The sequence below is a fragment of the Geotrypetes seraphini genome, chromosome 12 (assembly GCF_902459505.1).
Source record: "Geotrypetes seraphini chromosome 12, aGeoSer1.1, whole genome shotgun sequence".
NCBI classification, from domain to species: Eukaryota; Metazoa; Chordata; class Amphibia; order Gymnophiona; family Dermophiidae; genus Geotrypetes; species Geotrypetes seraphini.
Genome location: NC_047095.1, coordinates 66220027 through 66238511, shown reverse-complemented (window position 1 = coordinate 66238511; position 18485 = coordinate 66220027). Strand labels below are relative to the sequence as shown.

Below are 18485 nucleotides of genomic sequence, written 5' to 3'. Positions count from 1 at the left end.
CTCTGATCTAACTTGTAACCTTTCTTCCATAACTCTTTTTGTAATCCGCTTTGAACCGAAAGGTAATGGCGGAATAGAAATCCCTAATGTAATGCAATAGTAGTGTCTGCTGTCCAGCTGAGCTGTAACTCCAATTATACCAAGGACTTGATAACAGATGAATTCCTTGCTTCCATCTATTTGTAAGGGGGGGGGGGGGAGGACAAGCCAGGCAAGGTGTGAAAGCAGTGGGCTTTTAGGCTGGATTTGAATATTTGGGGCCAGAGAATCAACCTTAAGCCATACAGTGCAGTAAGATAAAGAGTCTTGTGGTGGTGGTGGGGCACTTATGGATGGTCTTATAGACAAGTGAGCCCACTCTTTTTTACACTCACGGTGGTTGGCCCAGTTGTCCATGTGGGCAATGGAGATAGTCCACTCAAACACGCACTATTAAAGTCATTGGCTTTTAGGTAAATATTGTCTTTATGCACTAGATCCAAAAAGCAGCAAATTCATGGTTAACCTACATGTCCATAAGATCTTCCATACAATGACTTACTACGAAGATACTAGAACAAGAGAATAATCAAAGCCACAGAAGTACCTAATTGCATATTTGTTTAATCTGTCTATAGAAATACTACAAGGGCAATAAATTCAACATAGAAAATATTGATTTAGATAGCTACATGTTCTAACAGAGTTGCTTTGAAAGAACAATTTCTAGCACACTCCTACTACTCATGCAACAATCTTTAGAAGGCAAGGGTCCATTTTAAGATCCTTTGGAGGATCATTTATTTCATTCACAGATACCATAATTAAATAATTAAAAGGATTCATAAAAGTGAGGTAAATGCATGAAGTACACGTTACTGTATCACATTCCAGAAACCATGCATATAAAATACCTGAGTTAAAAGCAGCACGCAACATGGAATGTTCCCATAACTTATTCTCCATCAAAACACCCCCTTAATGTTTAGCTTCATATAAAAAAGTTAAATACAAGTGTTAGTACATCAAGTGTTCTATAAAAATACTTAAGGCATGCTAACGTTCACACAAATTATACAAGGACTCGTGTGCAGTCAGCTCACGACTAAAGCCATCAATCTCTCATTACCAACAGCAGATTTCTAAATTACAAAAGCACCAAGTTAAAATACACGATGCATCGTTCCAATACCAATACATTTAACTGGAATAGTTTAGCACCAAATTAAAATCAGCTTACAGAACATGTAAAGTGAGAACTCCAGCGCTTCAAATGTTTTACAAAATGTGATCCTTAGGTTTTGCCACATATGTCGTTGATCTTGCAGTTGTCTCAATTCACAGACGTCTACCAGTCAGCAGATTTTGCCCAAAGCTCACAACTTATTTTCAGGTATCCACAGAGATCTTGTGCTTATGAAGCATCCAAATATCACTATAAAAACGGTAACTATAACTGAAGAAATTCACCATTAATGTTTAATATACATCTATACATAAAATTAATTTAAAAAAAAAGTCAAGACTGGGTACTAGATACAGCTGTAAGGGAAAATATCTACTTTTAACCAACTGCAACTTAAAATACTGAAAAATCCAAATTGCTAGGATAGGAAATAGATCAAAGACCTTCATTTCTCCTTCTGTATTGTTGGCCAAATCTTCATTTTAAAAACCTAATTCTTTGCCTATGAATTTTATAAGCTGGAATAAAACTGGCTCTCAGTTTTGTGTGAATAAAAACAGCTCTGGAACACAAGTTATCTGGTTTTAGTGCTCTTAAAATGTTCACCTATGTTGGTAAATTTCTAAAACCAATAGATTGTGGTCAATGGTTTTCCAGCAGTAATAAAATTATGCACCCGTCAAACGTTTCCTTGAGAATTAATGGGACGCTATCAAGTCTCATGATCAATAGTGAACAAGGAGATGTGTTATCAAAGAGCTCCTTGACTAAACACAGTTGCTGGATTGGTTGGCTGAAAGGCACTGTCCACACTGGCATGGGTCTTGGCTCTGCGCTTGGCAAGGTGGGACTTGGAAGGTGGAGAAAGCCGCATGGAACAGATAGCATGGATGATGTTCTCTTGATCTTCATCAAGCTCGCTGTCATGCTGTGAGAGTTGGCGATTCAGGGCCATAGCTTCCGCAGCAAATAGTGTTAGATCTTTTGTACTGCTGTTCCTATAGAGAAGGAAAGTAAAAATTATCTTTATACCCAAGACAAAATGCCAGAGTTCTAGATCACCTGTCCAAGTAATTGAGAATTCAAGGAGCAAACACTAAACTTCTGAACTATTACCTTGCAGTGAAGTTCTGAAAATGTAATGTCAGACAAATTTGTCTCAAAACTACAAGTATTTTAGAGTGCTTAAAAGTTCAGGTGCAAGGCTGCCCCATGAAGTTTTGGCAGCCATTTTCAAAATCTTCAGACTGGTAGTGGCAATGACTAGTAGTGGCAGGGGGCAGGAAAGAGTTGGGCTCTTTGCAGCTCTTGAAGCTGCCACTAGACCACTGGGAACATTAAAAGTTAAAGCACGGGGGATGGGGCAGTTGGGTCAGCATCAGACCATGGGGGGGGGGGGAATGCTCCCTCTAAGCTGTGCATGTGCGCAGCCATGCAAGTCTCTCAAGAGCCCTGTGCAGCAGCACTTCCCACCTCCCTCCCGCCACCAGGATACATCCCCCCTCCCTCCCTGTGGGATCCATCTGTGCCACTCTTTCATCCTTCGGACAGCTGGCAGCGTGAGTGAACACGCTGCTTTCGGTGGCCCAGAAGCTCTCTCTGTTACTGCTTCCTGCCCCCTCATAGGTGGGAAGCATTAGCAGAAAGAAAGCAGTCATCCGTTTTAAGTATTCTTGATTATTGTAATGTTATCTATTTGGGTGCTTTTAAGAGAATTTTAAGAAAATTGAGAGTGGTTCAAAACACCGTAGTTCAATTGACCTTTGGATAGAAAAAAAAAATGGGAGCATATTACACCCTATTATTTGAAACTTCACTGGCTGCTGATTGAGGCCAGAGTTTTGTTTAAGTTTGCTTGTATCTGTTACAAATAAATTTTTGGCTTGTTACCTGGATACCTTGTCTCCCATTTTTCTTGGAATCACCCAAATAAGGTTACACGCAGAGTTTGTTTGTTTACATTTCCTTCTGTTAAATTATGTTGTTACAAAAGATTTCTGGAGAGAACTCTTTTCAAGCTGCCAAATTGAATGGTTGGTTTGGTAAAATTATGTTAGGGATCTTCTTATCTTGATTTTAGAAAATTATTGAAGACCCAACTATTTGAAAAATTTGTATCCTAACTGGTTTTCTCATTTTAAAATTTTATGCTTCCGTTATGTAATGTATCACCTTTTAAATTGAATTTTTACTGTATGATCGGTTCTTATTTGTTGTAAACCGCTCAGAACCATTCTTTTAAATCATATTCTTCACTGTAGAAATAGTTCTTATTTATTGTACAGTGGTGCCTCGCATAAAGAACGCCTCGCACAGCGAACGCTGCACACAACGAACTTCATGTCATGATTCATACAACGAACTTCGTTTCACACAACGAAGTCGCCCGAGCTTCCACGATCGCTGCTGATGTATTGCATCCTTCCGCGCAGGCACTGCAGGCAGTCGTTAGTCACTGCGCTTAACGCGTTTCACATAACAAACTTTTCGCATAACAAACTTGCTCCTGGAACGAATTAAGTTCGTTGTGTGAGGCACCACTGTATATTGTTTAGAATTGTATTTTTCTTTTAAAATTGTACTCTTCACTGTATGACTAGTGTTTATTTGTTATAAACTGCCTAGAACCATTTTTGGTTAGGCGGTATATCAAAAATAAAATTATTTCGCAAAGCCTTGGACAGTGTTCCACACAGGTGTCTAAAACTGTGTGCCCTCGGTATAGGCCTCAAAGTGAAGAACGGGATCAGAAAGTGGTTGAGTGGAAGGCAGAGGACAGTTAAGGAGATGCTCTGAGGAAAGGGATGTTACCAGTGGTGTGCCTCAAGGTTCAGTTTTTGGGCCTGGTTTTGTTTAAGATTTTTGTAAGCGATATTGCTGAGGGGCTGTCTGGTAAGATTTGACTCTGCGGGTTATACCAAAATCTGCAATATGTAAACACCCCTGATGGTGAGAACATGAAGGACCTAGAAAAGATTGAGGAATGGTTGAAATTTGGTAGCTGAGAAATGCAAGATCATGCATTTGGACTGCAAAAACCTGAGGGAATGTTAGAGGGGGTGAAGAACTTTTGTGCACGAAAGAGGAGTAGGACTTGTCCGATAGTATGCGATGATGTTAAGGTGGAAAAACAGATTGAAAAAGCAACAGTGAAAGCTAGAAGGATACTTGGGTGCAAAGGGAAAGAACTGGCCAATAGGAAAAAGGAGATACTGATGCCCCTGTATAAAGACTATTGTGTACAATACTAGAGACCGCACTTTGACAAAGACTGAGTCGACCAGAGGAAGGCTACTAAAATGGTCAGTGGTCTTCAGCATAAGGTATAAGGAGACAAAGATCTCAATATGTATACTTTGAAAGAAAGGTGGGAGTGGGGAGATCGATAGATTTTTAAATACCTACATGGTATAAATGCACATGAGGTAAGTCTTTCAATTGAGAGGAAGCTCTGAAATGAGAGAGCATAGGATGATGGTGAAAAGGGATTGATTCAGAAGTAATCTCAGAAAATACATTTTCACAGAAAGGGTGGTGAATGCTTGGAACGGCCTCCTAGTGGAGGTGGTGGAGACGAAGAGCATCTGAATTCAAGACAACTTGGGACAAGTACGTTGGATGTCTAAGGGAGAGGAAGGGGATGGTGGATAGCATGGTTGAGCAGACTAGATGGAAAACATGAAACAATGATAGTTACACTAGGTATATGTCCCTAGCAGGCTCCCATACACACAGAGGAGTAACAGCCATGACCAATGGATTCCAGAGAAATGTATATTGGTACTAGATCGCAATATGTGTCACATTAGGATAAAAACTTGTATTGAGAATGCATGCACTATTAAGGATAACTATAGCAAATGGTAACTTGTAAATTCTATATTTGTTGGTATTAGACCCCTAGTTTATTTCAAATTAGGAGACAACCTTGTATAGTAAACTTGTTCTGTAATTATGTCAAATTGTAACCTGCCAATTATATCATATGTATGTTTAACCCGTAAGCCGTTCTGAGCTCTTTGGGGACAGTGAGGGCCACAATCCAGTCAGGTTTTCAAGATTTCCCCCAATGGATATGCAGGAGATCAGCATACAACGGAAGCAGTATATGCAATCAATCTTATTCACATTTCTTGTGGAAATCTTGTAAAGGTTGTGGTCCTCAAGGATTGGTGGCTGCTCGCCCCTATCTTAGATCCAGAACGGCTAAAGGATGACAGTAACTTATGAGAAAAATGTAATTTCAATAGGTTTATATAAAAAGTTTTTATTTCCTTTGATCATTTTTAATAAAATTAAATTTTGAATTATTTTTGTAAAGCCGCTGATTGTAGTGTCGCAATATAGAAGAAACAGCGAGGACTGCCAATTTTAAATACTGACTTTAGAGATGCACAAAAAAGTGATCCATTTTGGCAATAGTGCTGCAAGAAAGCACAAATAGTGAAAACTACAATTTTTTAGTCTACATGCCATAGAAATCCACAGATAGTAGGTTTCAAAGCAGACCTTACCTCTGAAGAACCAGTGGTGTCGGTAAACCCCTTTCAGGAGCATCCTATAAGTAATGGGAAGAAATATGAAAACTTAAAACATTTACATTTGCAAAAGCACCGAAAAATGTGAAGCCAGATTTTCATCTTGGAATGAACCCATCTAGCCTCTGTGAAAGCTATTTAATGCTTAAGTTTTCAAGTTTCAAGTTTTATTAAAAATTTGATACAATTGCTTATCTGGCCTTCTAAGCGAGTTACAAGTAAAAAAAATAAAACTTCAATTTAAAAATGCAGACGAAATTTAACAAAAATTTTAAAACCGTATTAAACAAATATGTCTAGACTAACATGGTTAGGAAATACAATTAAATCTCAAATTAATCGCAGCTATATGATTTTCAATTAAATAAAATTTAATATAATTATTGTGAAGTGTTCAGACCAATACCCTTAGATTCAGTGATCTCACCAAACTGGGGTATATTAGGGACCATCATATCACTTCAATGTCCCTGTGCCTTCCTGCTCCATTTTTATAATACTACTGCAAACAGTAGTGTATAAAAAGATAAGTAGATAAATTTCACTTATCTTTGAGATGACTTCAATGGACTTGGCGGCAGAATCTTTGACCTCCAGCAGCGATGAGAATAAAGTGCGTTAAACTTAAAGTGCTGTGTGCTACTTGTGCTTGCCTTAACGGACGCGATTGCTAAAATTGCTGATGCTAAGCCCGGCCGAAAGAGTTGCAGAACATTTAAAGGAAGAACAGGAGGTTCGGGGTTAATGAAAATGGTTGCTTATGAAAGTTAAAAACAGAGAAAATGGGCAGATATCATATTCTGAAAGCTTCATTAAATAAATGACTCTTGAGATATCCTTCAAAACGGTCTAGATTTTTTGTTCTTCTCTCAATAAGATGGGCAACATGTTCCAGAGCTGAGGAGCGACTACAGAGAAAATGATGGAATAGTTTGTAATCCAAGATCCAACGATCTAAGAGTGCGAGACAGCTCTTAAGGAAAGATATTTTTCTATAAATTGGAGGGGGGGGGTTAGTTTGTAGTGTTTTGAAGGTTAATAAAGAAATTTTGATAGAAAATCCTGTATTTTATTGGAAGCTAATGTGCCTTGTATAAAAAGGAGTTACACGGTCAAATTTATTAGAATTTGTAATGAGCTTGATGGCGTTTTTGAATTATTTGTAGGCGCCTGATTTTCTTCTGCGTAATTCCAGTAAACATGTAATTTAACATGTAGCTCAAATCATCCTTATAATGAAGTCCTAGTATAGGATCAGGTAAACAGCAGGGTGGCACGTCAAAAGCGCGTCAACATTGGCACGCCGACAATCCCACGCTGACATATGCATGGAGGACCAATGCACGCCGCCATTTCTGCCACTTTCATGCCTTACCGTTAGCGTTCTGAGGAGTGGTTTGGGGGGAACCTACCACTACACTTATAACTACTCACGTTCAAGGGGGGGTTGTGGGGGAAAAAACCCCCCCCACTAGACTAAAAACTCCCGAACAGCGAGAGAACGGAAGTTTTCAGTGTACTTGGGGGTGTTTCCCCTCCCAAAAACCCCCAACAGGAGTGCGACCAGTTCTAAGTGTACTGGGGGACTCCCCCCACACAGAACGCTAACGGTAAGGCGTGACAGCGGCAGAACCGGCAGCACACATTGGTCCTGTGCGCAGATGTCAGCGTGCCAGTGTGCTGCGCGCTTTCGTCGATGTACCAAGCAGCACATGCCCCATGTTCATAAAGCTAATAGTTGGGTTCCTCCATTTCAAGAACACACTTCTTACTGAGCCCCAGCTCATCTTCAATTGAAAACTATTAAAAATTAATTCAGAGTGCTCATTGTTACAAGGCAAGAATTGCTTTGCATTTTAGGGATCACCCAAAATCTAGTTCTGTGCCTTCTACATTAAACCTGGAGAAGCAGACTGTAGTCATGCCACAAACTGTAAGATAACCAGCGAAGTCTTCTGAGGAAGTGGTGGAAGAGGCGTGAAATGTTGACTAGACTTAGATACATTTTTGGCTGAATAATTAGATAATCGTCTTATCATATATAAGAATATCTATATTTTTTCTCAACACTTATTCACATTGTGCAATTCAATCGTGATTTCTTACTGCACACGACAATTGGCATGTGCGATATAGCATTGAATGAAAGATTTTTATGCTGATGATGTGGTTGGAGGTTGGTAGGGCATAAATTTGCTCACCACTATCCTAAGGCTTTTTTTTTTCATTCCGAGTGGTCCATTCAGCGTTTACTGTGGGGTGTTTATTATGGGGTCCTTTTACTAAGGCGTGCCAACCGATTTAGCGCGCACTAAATGCTTAAGGCGCTCATTATATTCTATGGACGCATAAACATTTAGCGCGCCTTAGTAAAATGACCCCTATATTTGTACTGGTATCATATCCCCTGTTTCCTTGTTGTTCTGGTCCTATGTTACAGAAATCTTGCCCAGTGTTAGTTTAATCAAAGAGAATGACTGTTCATTCTCATTTCCCCAGATATCAGAAACCCACTCTCACTCTGAGTTATTTCTGAATATCAGGCAATTATCTCAGTCTTCACAGGCCTCTTAAGACATACTTATTTCATGAATCTTTTGTTCAAGATTTATAGTTTTAATTTACTCATCAATTATGAATTTTGTTCAGTTATATGGCGCTCTTGTGCGATCTACATTGGACCTCTGAATGGGAGAAGGTGGACTAGAAATGCCCAAGATAACATGAGAAATGTCATTCTCTTACAAAGAATCTGTTTTTAACGGCTATGATAAATGGGAGACCCTGTTCAGAGGACAGGGGGATTAGTCACTGTAGACAAGTTCTGAACTCATTCTGACCGCATGAGCTATTGAACTAGGAGACCAAAAAGCACAGTTATTTACCGTAACAGGTGTTATCCAGGGACAGCAGGCAGATATTCTTGACTGAGGGGTGACGGCACCGACGGAGCCCCGGTACGGACAATTTTAGAGTGATTGCACTCTAAGAACTTGGAAAGTTCTAGTAGGCCGCACCGCGCACGCGCGAGTGCCTTCCCGCCCGACAGAGGCGCGCGGTCCCCAGTTAGGATAAGCCAGCTAAGAAGCCAACCCGGGGAGGTGGGTGGGACGCAAGAATATCTGCCTGCTGTCCCTGGACAACACCTGTTACGGTAAGTAACTGTGCTTTATCCCAGGACAAGCAGGCAGCATATTCTTGACTGATGGGTGACCTCCAAGCTAACAAAAAGAGGGATGGAGGGAAGGTTGGCCATTAGGAAAACAAATTTTGCAAAACAGATTGGCCGAAATGTCCATCCCGTCTGGAGAATGCATCCAGACAATAGTGAGATGTAAAAGTATGAACTGAGGACCAAGTAGCAGCCTTGCAGATTTCCTCAATAGGAGTGGAACGGAGGAAAGCTACAGATGCTGCCATAGCTCGAACTCTATGGGCCGTGACAGAACCTTCCAGTGTCAGTCCGGTCTGAGCATAACAGAATGAAATGCACGCTGCAAGCCAATTAGACAACGTACGTTTAGAAACAGGACGTCCCAATTTATTCGAATCAAAGGACAGAAAGAGTTGGGGAGTTGATCTGTGGGGCTTAGTACGCTCTAAATAGTAAGCTAGAGCCCGCTTACAGTCCAAAGTATGCAGAGCCTGTTCTCCAGAATGAGAGTGAGGTTTCGGAAAGAAGACAGGCAGAACAATGGATTGGTTGAGATGGAATTCCGAGACAACCTTAGGGAGAAACTTTGGATGTGTACGCAGAACCACCTTGTCATGATGAAAGACTGTAAAAGGTGGATTCGCAACTAGTGCATGTAGCTCACTGACCCTCCTGGCAGAGGTTAGAGCAATAAGGAAGACCACTTTCCAAGTGAGAAACTTGAAAGGAGTCGTAGCCAAAGGTTCAAACGGAGGCTTCATTAAGGCAGAGAGAACCACATTGAGATCCCAGACTACAGGGGGTGCTTTAAGAGGTGGTTTCACATTGAAAAGACCCCGCATGAATCTGGAAACCAAGGGATGAGCTGAAAGGAGTGTCCCATGAACTGGCTCATGAAAAGCAGCAATAGCACTGAGGTGGACTCTGATGGAAGTAGACTTGAGACCAGAGTCAGACAAAGAAAGAAGGTAATCCAACAAAGTCTCCACTGCAAGGGACGTAGGATTATGATGATGAAGAAGACACCAGGAAGAAAATCTTGTCCACTTCTGATGGTAACATTGCAGAGTTGCAGGTTTCCTGGAGGCATCCAGAATAGAACGAACGGGCTGAGACAACAGAGTATCGTTCGAAGTCAGCCCGAGAGATACCAAGCTGTCAGGTGCAGAGACTGGAGGTTGGGATGCAGAAGGGTCTCCTGATGCTGTGTAAGCAGAGAAGGAAACAATGGAAGAAGAATAGGCTCCCTGGAACTGAGTTGAAGTAGAAGGGAGAACCAATGCTGCCTGGGCCATCGTGGAGCGATAAGAATCATGGTGGCCTGTTCCCTCTGGAGCTTGAACAAGGTTCGCAACATGAGAGGTAGCGGAGGGAAAGCATACAGGAACAGATTGGACCAATCCAGGAGAAATGCATCCGCTGCCAGACGGTGAGGAGAGTAGAGTCTGGAGCAAAAGAGGGGCAGCTGGTGATTGTGAGGAGCTGCAAATAGGTCTATCTGAAGAGTGCCCCACTGAGCGAAGATGGACTGTAGAGTCAAAGGATCGAGAGTCCATTCGTGAGGCTGGAGAATTCTGCTGAGTTTGTCCGCCAAGGAATTCTGTTCTCCCTGAATGTAGATCGCTTTTAGGAATAGTTGGTGATCTGTGGCCCAAGCCCAAATCTTCTGGGCTTCCTGACACAAGAGGCGAGAGCCTGTCCCACCCTGCTTGTTGATGTAGTACATTGCAACTTGATTGTCTGTGCACAGCAGGACTTGAGGGAAGAGAAGATGTTGGAAGGCCTTGAGGGCATAAAACATCGCTCTGCGTTCCAGGAAATTGATGTGATGTTTCATTTCCTGGGCTGTCCAAAGACCTTGGGTCTGGAATTCGTTCAAATGAGCTCCCCAGGCGTAAGGGGAGGCGTCGGTGGCGATGATAAGGTGATGAGGAGGTAGATGGAAAGGAAGACCTCTGGAGAGATTTGAGGATATCAACCACCATTGTAGAGACTGACGAAGAGACGATGTCACAGATATGTGTCGAGAGCAGGGATCCGTTGCTTGGGACCACTGGGTAGCAAGGGTCCATTGAGGAGTGTGCAGGTGAAGACGTGCGAAGGGTGTGACATGAACTGTGGAGGCCATGTGACCCAAGAGTATCATCATTTGCTTGGCAGAGATGGAACGTTGTGGAAGCACCTGCTGACATAGAGACTGAAGAGTTTGAAGACGGTTGGACGGCAGGAACGCTCTCATGAGGACTGTGTCCAGCACCGCTCCTATGAATTGAAGTCTGAGTGGGGATGAGATGAGATTTGGGTAGATTGATCTCGAACCCCAGAAGTTGGAGAAACAGGATGGTTTGGTTGGTGGCCAGGAGTACTGTCTGAGATGAATTGGCCTTGATTAACCAGTCGTCCAGGTAAGGAAAGACCTGAAGGTGGTGAGAGCGTAGAAAAGCAGCTACCACAATCAGACATTTGGTGAACACTCTTGGAGAGGAGGCAAGACCGAAGGGCAGCACCTTGTATTGGTAATGACAACGATTGATCATGAAGCGGAGGTACTGTCTGGAGGCCAGATTGATCGGTATGTGAGTATATGCCTCTTTGAGATTGAGGGAGCATAGCCAGTCGCCCTGATTGAGAAGAGGGTAAAGAGTGGCCAGAGAAAGCATTCTGAATTTCTCTTTGGCCAAGCATTTGTTGAGATCGCGAAGATCTAGTATGGGTCTGAGATCTCCTGTTTTTTTGGGGACTAGGAAATAACGAGAGTAGAATCCCTGTCCCTTTTGATCTAGAGGAACTTCCTCTATGGCGTTCAGGAGGAGGAGGGATTGAACCTCTTGAAGAAGGAGGGAAGACTGATGAGTGTTCAAAGCAGACTCTTTTGGCAGACTTTGGATAGGCAGAGTCTGAAAGTTGAGAGAGTAGCCGTGGCGGATGATGTTGAGGACCCACTGATCCGAGGTGATATTTTCCCAACGGCTTATGTAATGAGCAAGGCGTCCTCCTATGGGTTGCGGAAGAAGGGCAGATGGTAGAATACTGGCTATGTCCTGGAGAACCAAGTCAAAAGGGTTGTGAGGACTTTTGTGAAAGAGGAGGCTTCACCTGTTGTTGCTGTTGTGCTGGTCTAGGGTTTTGCCTCTGCTGTTGCCGCTGACGCCGGGGCTGTTGGGGGGCCGGTGGCAAGGGACGAGCTACAAATCGGCGTTGGTAGGCCGATTGCTGCCGAAAAGGCCTGGTAGGTGGGGTCTTCTTTTTTGTTTTGAGGAGAGTATCCCACCTAGTCTCATGAGCTGAGAGCTTTTGGGTAGTGGAGTCCATGGATTCTCCAAACAGCTCATCACCCAGGCAAGGTGCATTAGCCAGTCGATCTTGATGATTGACATCAAGTTCTGACACTCTGAGCCATGCCAGTCGACGCATGGCTACCGACATAGCCGTGGCTCGAGAGGTCAGCTCAAAGGTGTCATAGATCGACCTGACCATGAACTTACGAAGTTGTAAGAGTGATGAAGAAGTTTGGCGAAAGGCAGATCTTTTGCGGTCAGGGAGGTACTTTCAAAAGCTGACAAATTCTGAATGAGATGCTTAAGATAGAATGAAAAATGGAAAGCATAATTCCCTGATCTATTAGCTAGCATCGCATTCTGATATAACCTCTTGCCAAACTTATCCATAGCCTTACCTTCTCTGCCAGGAGGGACCGAGGCGTACACACTAGCTCCCGTGGATTTTTTTAAAGTGGATTCCACCAAGAGAGACTCATGAGGGAGTTGTGGTTTGTCAAAGCCCGGAATGGGTATGACCTTATATAAGGAATCCAGTTTGCGAGGGGCTCCTGGGATGGTCAAAGGCGTCTCCAGATTTTTGTAAAAAGTCTCTCTCAATATATCATGGAGAGGCAATTTTAGAAATTCCCTTGGAGGCTGTTCAAAATCCAGTGCATCGAGAAATGCCTTGGATTTTTTGGATTCAGCCTCCAAGGGAATAGAGAGAGAGTCACACATCTCTTTGAGAAAAGAGGTGAAAGAGGTTGTATCCGGCTTAGAGGCCGGATCTAAAACAGAAGGATCCTCGTCCGCCGATGAACACTCCCCCTCAGAGAGAAGAGGCTCTTCGGAATCACCCCACAGATCAGGATCCCGTACTTGAAAGCTGCGGTCTCGGGACTCCGGTGTGGAGGGTTCCAGGTGTCGATTTTTGTGTGTCGACTTACCCGACCTCTGGGAAACGGTACCGGGAGATGTTATGGGTTGTGCCGGTGCCGAAGTTTGTACAGCCTGGTGGAAGGACCTCGGTTCCGGCGCTAAGATCGGCATGGATACCGACAGAGTGGATGCAGATAAAAGAGGTTGCTCCACTGCCGGTGGCTCAGACCGGACCGGGACTGGAAGGCTCGGTTTCAAAAGAGCAGGAAGGAGCTGCTATAATTGTTCCTTGAGCTGCACCTGCAGGACGGCGGCAATTCGCTCGTCCAGCGAAGGCACCGGTACCGATTTTTCTTCTGCGGTACCTTCGGTGCCGCTCTACACTCCGAAGAAGAACCCGAGGTCGAGCGGCTCACCTCAATCGGTGCGGAGCGCTTCCGTGGGCGCCTCGAGGTCGGCAGGACTGGGCTCGCTGCTACAGAGACCGGAGGACGCTCCAACAGGGAAGGCTTCTTAGCCGGCTTACCTGGAGGATGCGACGCCGGCGCGGTGTCGACGAGGTAGGTGCCGACTGCGTGGGGGCCGATGTCGGGGCCGGTGCCGCCGAATCCGACATATCGGTACCAAACAATAACCGCTGCTGGATCTGTCGGTTTTTTAATGTTCTCTTTTTTAGAGTGGCACAGCGGGTGCAAGTGGACGCCCGATGGTCCGGACCCAGGCACTGTAAACACCAGTTGTGCGGGTCGATGAGAGAAATGGGCCTCGCGCACCGCTGGCACTTCTTAAACCCGGGTTGGGGGGCATGAACGTAAAAACGGCTTCTGCCAAATCGATGGCCGAGGCCTCGATGGTGGCAGCAGGCCCCGCCGGGGCAAACCCGAAAAAAGAAGAAAAAAAAGAATACTTTTTTTTTTTTTTTTTTAATAAGAAAAAAGAAAAAAAGGGAAATACAATTTCCGAAAAGGTTTACGCGAGCGGGAAGGCGAATGAGAAAAAAGTTTAACAGCCGTTGAAAGTGCGTCTTAGCTCCGCGGAAACTAAGAAACTGGGGACCGCGCGCCTCTGTCGGGCGGGAAGGCGCGTGCGCGGTCTACTAGAACTTTCCAAGTTCTTAGAGTGCAATCACTCTAAAATTGTCCGTACCGGGGCTCCGTCGGTGCCGTCACCCCTCAGTCAAGAATATGCTGCCTGCTTGTCCTGGGATAACGTTTTATCCATATACATACTATTAAAAAAAAATATATATATAAAAAAAACAAAAAAACCCCCCAAAAAACCAGACAAGTCTGAGCACAGACAGACTTCCAAAAAGCGATCAGGTACTCACCCCCTGCACCCAGGGATGCTGCAGAACCTGGCCAGCGCTCAGCCTTTGTTTGGCATCACGAACAAGCAGCTTTGAGATTAGATCTTTAGCCTCCATAGAGATGCGAGCCCAGTCCTTCTCAGGAAACTCATAATTGCCTTCCTGGATACTCTCAAATAACTTGTTCTGTGCAAAAGATCCATGATAAAAGCAGACTACAGTGTAACTGACTGGTAACGACATCTACATAACCAGCATCTGCTACATGGGGGGGGGGGGAAGAGGGGGAAACGCTTCAAAATGAACCCTTTTCCAAAAAGACATTTAAATTAATGGGATAATTTAGGAATATAGAAATTACACTTGAGGCTTCGGTGTTAGCTGTATATCCACTCTGATTAAAAGTACCTTTATGTTAATCTCCTGCAGAGGTGTTTATACCTGCTGAAGGGGCAGAATCTTATTTGAATATAAAATTCTATGTAGGACATATACAGCCTGATCAAAATATCACTTGCATAATTGATTTGCTCACTTACATTACATCCTTTTTAAACAGTACAGGAGACCACATGATACGGGAAATTAATGCAGAAGCATAAACCAGGAGGGATGAACACAGCTGTAGAACAGTAGCCTTGTGCAAAAATTAACACACAGATAAGTAGGAGAATAGGGCCATTTAACATATGCTTTTTGCATTGACACTCACAGCGAGTTATATTCAGGTACAACAAGGATTTGCTCATCCCTAGACACCCTTCAAGGCGGCTTTCCCTTACCATTGAAGGGCCTCATTAAGGCACATTAACACATGCTCCGGTTAAGCTCAGTTAGTAACCAGGCCCATTGAGAATACAGCTGTCTTAATGCATATTAGTAAATGAGGGGATAGAGTCTGTACAAATGTAAGGAAGTTCTTCACCCAGAGAGTGGTAGAAATCTGGAACGCTCTTCCACAGGCTGCTATAGGGAAAAACACCCTCCAGGGATTCAAGACAAAAGTTAGACAAGTTCCTGCTGAATCAGGGTAAGGCTAGACTCAAATAGGGCACTGGTCTTTGACCAAAGGGCCGCCACATGAGCAGACTGCTGGGCACGATGGACCACTGGTCTGACCCAGCAGCGGCAATTCTTATGTTCTTACCTGAGGCAATAAAGAGCAAGGAGCCAAGACAGAAAACCTCTCGGAGCTGGTTTAGTGCCCAGCTCTACTGCAAAAGTATTGTTGGAAAACCACAGCATGCTACAAGCAATAAGCCCACAGATTATGAAATAATTACAACTGTGGTGGTAATCTACAAGGTCACCCTTCCCGTCAGTGCCCGAGTGGCATTTGAAAGGGTGACATTTAAAAGTTTTTTGCTAGTGGCCATTGGCCCCAATCTCCCTCCCTTTCCTGATATTAACGACTCCCCTTGCTCATTCTAGTAAAGTCCCACAAAAGGCAGAAGCAAAGACCACTCACTCCTGCCTCAGGTGCAGTCATCCTCAAAGAGAATTTGGCCGACAGATGCCATTTGGCGCATTCCAGGATGAGTTAAGACAGCATCAGGCACTACCATTTTCCAAGATGGTGGTCCAGAAGCAGGAGCAGGTGGGCCCTACTCCTGCCTCTTCAAAAAGAGGGAGAGCTGCTTCACTACTAGGGAATAATTAGAGCCCAAAGAGAATTTATAAAAATGGTTTCCCTTCCTGTCAACGTATGAGCTAATCACCGTTCATATTCCGACAAGGAAGAGATTTTTGGCCATGAGTTGCAGAATAGTGCAGAAGTAAATTTTCATGCAAATTGCTCCCTGGAATATTTGAGTTAATTTCACAGAAGCAGCTACATGTTAAGCCATCAAACAGCTCTATTGCATCAGTCTCAAGGAGTTTCCAAGTTTATTAAAACACTAATCCTAAATTCTAAGCGTGGCTACCAAAGCACCCCAGCCAGCCAGGTTTCCAGGATACCCAAAATGAATAAGGCACATGACTGATCACCTCTGGTTAGGTAGAAGATACTAGTTATTAAAGAACGGTAACCTAATGTCAGTCATTTACATTCAGATGTATCCATTTCTTTCTCATTACATTAGATCTAATCAAAAATTTCACAAAATTGAATATTCTGGTCCCTATTCAGGTGAGATTACCAATAATCTTTACAAAGGGACCGCCACCTCATCTTCTAATTATGCCTCTAGCGTACCATGGCATTCATTGTTTATTTAACTTATTAGGCTGCCTAATTTACAATGCAAGTCTAGACGGATTAACAAGTTACACAGAAATAGAACAGAATTCTATTATTAAACATGGAGCAAGAGCGTCAATGCTTAGGGCAGGAAGCTGTGATATTAAGCAAGTCACTTAGCCCTCCATTGCTTCAAGCACAAAGTCCTGGGGGGGGAGGAGATATAGAAAACACCCCCTACACCTGAACATAACTCACCTTGAGTTACAACTGAAACTGGCACCTAATTGAAGAGATTAAGCCAAGGGGGTTTACCACAAGGAATTTTGTCAAGCTATACTTGAGCTGACAGCTTAAAAAAGGACCAAATGTTAGCATAACAATCCAGGTGGTTAACCTAGAGATGCGCTAATTGAATCCTAGTGACAGCAATATGTATAATATATCACAGGGGTAGGCAATTCCGGTCCTCAAGAGCCGGAGCCAGGTCAGGTTTTCAGGATCTCCGCAATGAATATGTATGAGATGGATTTGCATGCACTGCCTCCTTGAGATGCAAATCTATCTCATGCATATTTAATGTGGATATCCTGAAAACCTGACCTGGCTCTGGCTCTCGAGGACTGGAATTGCCTACCCCTGATATATCAGATACTTCTTTCTCTCTCTCTCTAGCCGCTTTCTGTCTTTTTTTCTTTGTCTCTCTCTCTGGCCACTGTCTTTGTCTGTATGTCTGTGTCTCTCCCTGGCCCCCTGCCTGCCTGTCTCTCTCTGTTGCGCCATGCCTGTCTCTCCGTGGCCCCCTTCTGTCTTTCCTCCTCTCCTCCCCCCTGAGCAAACCAATATTGCTGCCTGCCCCCAAGCACACCCCTCCCCCCCAAAAGCAGCCCCCTTTCCCTATCCCCCTCCACTTCCCTGTGCAGCAGTAGCAGCTGGATGCCTCGCAGCACCCCGCACCCTGTCCGCTTCGTCCTGGCCGAAGGACACCCTTCTGCCGTTGCTCTCGGCGCCGCTCAAACCACTGTACACGCCGCAAGCGACACAAATCAAACACGACCACGGAAGCACACAGAATGGCGGCAGGGATCATGGCCTCCTAAGTGCACATGCACGCTTAGGGTTTTATTAGAGGATACAAATTAACACAGTAGAACATCCATGCTTAGTACAACGTCATTCTGTTAAGAACATTCATATTAATAGCACAATACAAATGAAACCCCTTACCACCAATTTCTCATACACAGGAGCATTGTACACTACGAAAATCCCTGCTTGACAGAGCTTACAATCTAATCAAGACGAACAGGACAAATTCCCTAATACTAAGGAATTACTTATGGTGGGAACGATTAAAACAAGACAAGGGTACATACTGAACAAGTGACTAGAAATTAAGAGCTAAAAGCAGCCTAGAACGGGTGGCTTTAGTCTAGATTTGTATATAGCCAGAGACGGAGCTCGACAAACTGACTCAGGAAGCCCATTCCAGGCATACGGTGCAGCAAGATAAAATTAGCGGTGTCTCACCGGGCCCGGACGGGATCCACCCAAGGGTTCTGAAGGAACTAAGACAAGAAATAGCGGGCACAATCCAGCATGTTTGCAACCTATCCTTGAAAACTGGTGAGGTACCAGAGGACTGGAAATTGGCGAATGTCACACCTATCTTCAAGAAGGGATCAAGGGGTGACCCCGGGAACTACAGGCCGGTGAGCCTGACTTCAATTATAGGGAAGATGGTGGAAGCTATGATCAAGGACGGCATTTGCGAGCACATCGAGAGGAATGGCCTACTGAGAACAAGCCAGCACGGATTCTGTAAGGGAAGGTCATGCCTAACGAACCTTCTGTACTTTTTTGAGGGAATAAGCAGTCGGGTGGACAATGGGGAACCCATAGACATCATTTACCTCGATTTTCAAAAGGCTTTCGACAAGGTGCCACATGAAAGGCTGCTTAGGAAGCTGTGGAACCACGGGGTGGGAGGGGATGTGC

The 18485-nt window shown here is 44.0% G+C and overlaps 1 protein-coding gene across 2 annotated transcripts in view; it reads right to left on the bottom strand.

The window, feature by feature from the left end:
* Positions 1 to 587: 587 nt before the first annotated feature.
* MKNK1 (MAPK interacting serine/threonine kinase 1) overlaps positions 588 to 18485 on the bottom strand; it is a 94156-nt gene continuing 76258 nt past the window's right edge. For both annotated transcript variants that reach the window (XM_033916701.1, XM_033916702.1), the window contains exons 11-13: positions 14327 to 14491; positions 5680 to 5723; positions 588 to 2163 (exon numbers count right to left, since the gene is read on the bottom strand). In XM_033916701.1, the coding sequence (XP_033772592.1) occupies positions 1917 to 2163; positions 5680 to 5723; positions 14327 to 14491 (456 nt within the window). In that variant the 3' untranslated portion in view covers positions 588 to 1916. The remainder of the gene's footprint in view (positions 2164 to 5679; positions 5724 to 14326; positions 14492 to 18485) is intronic.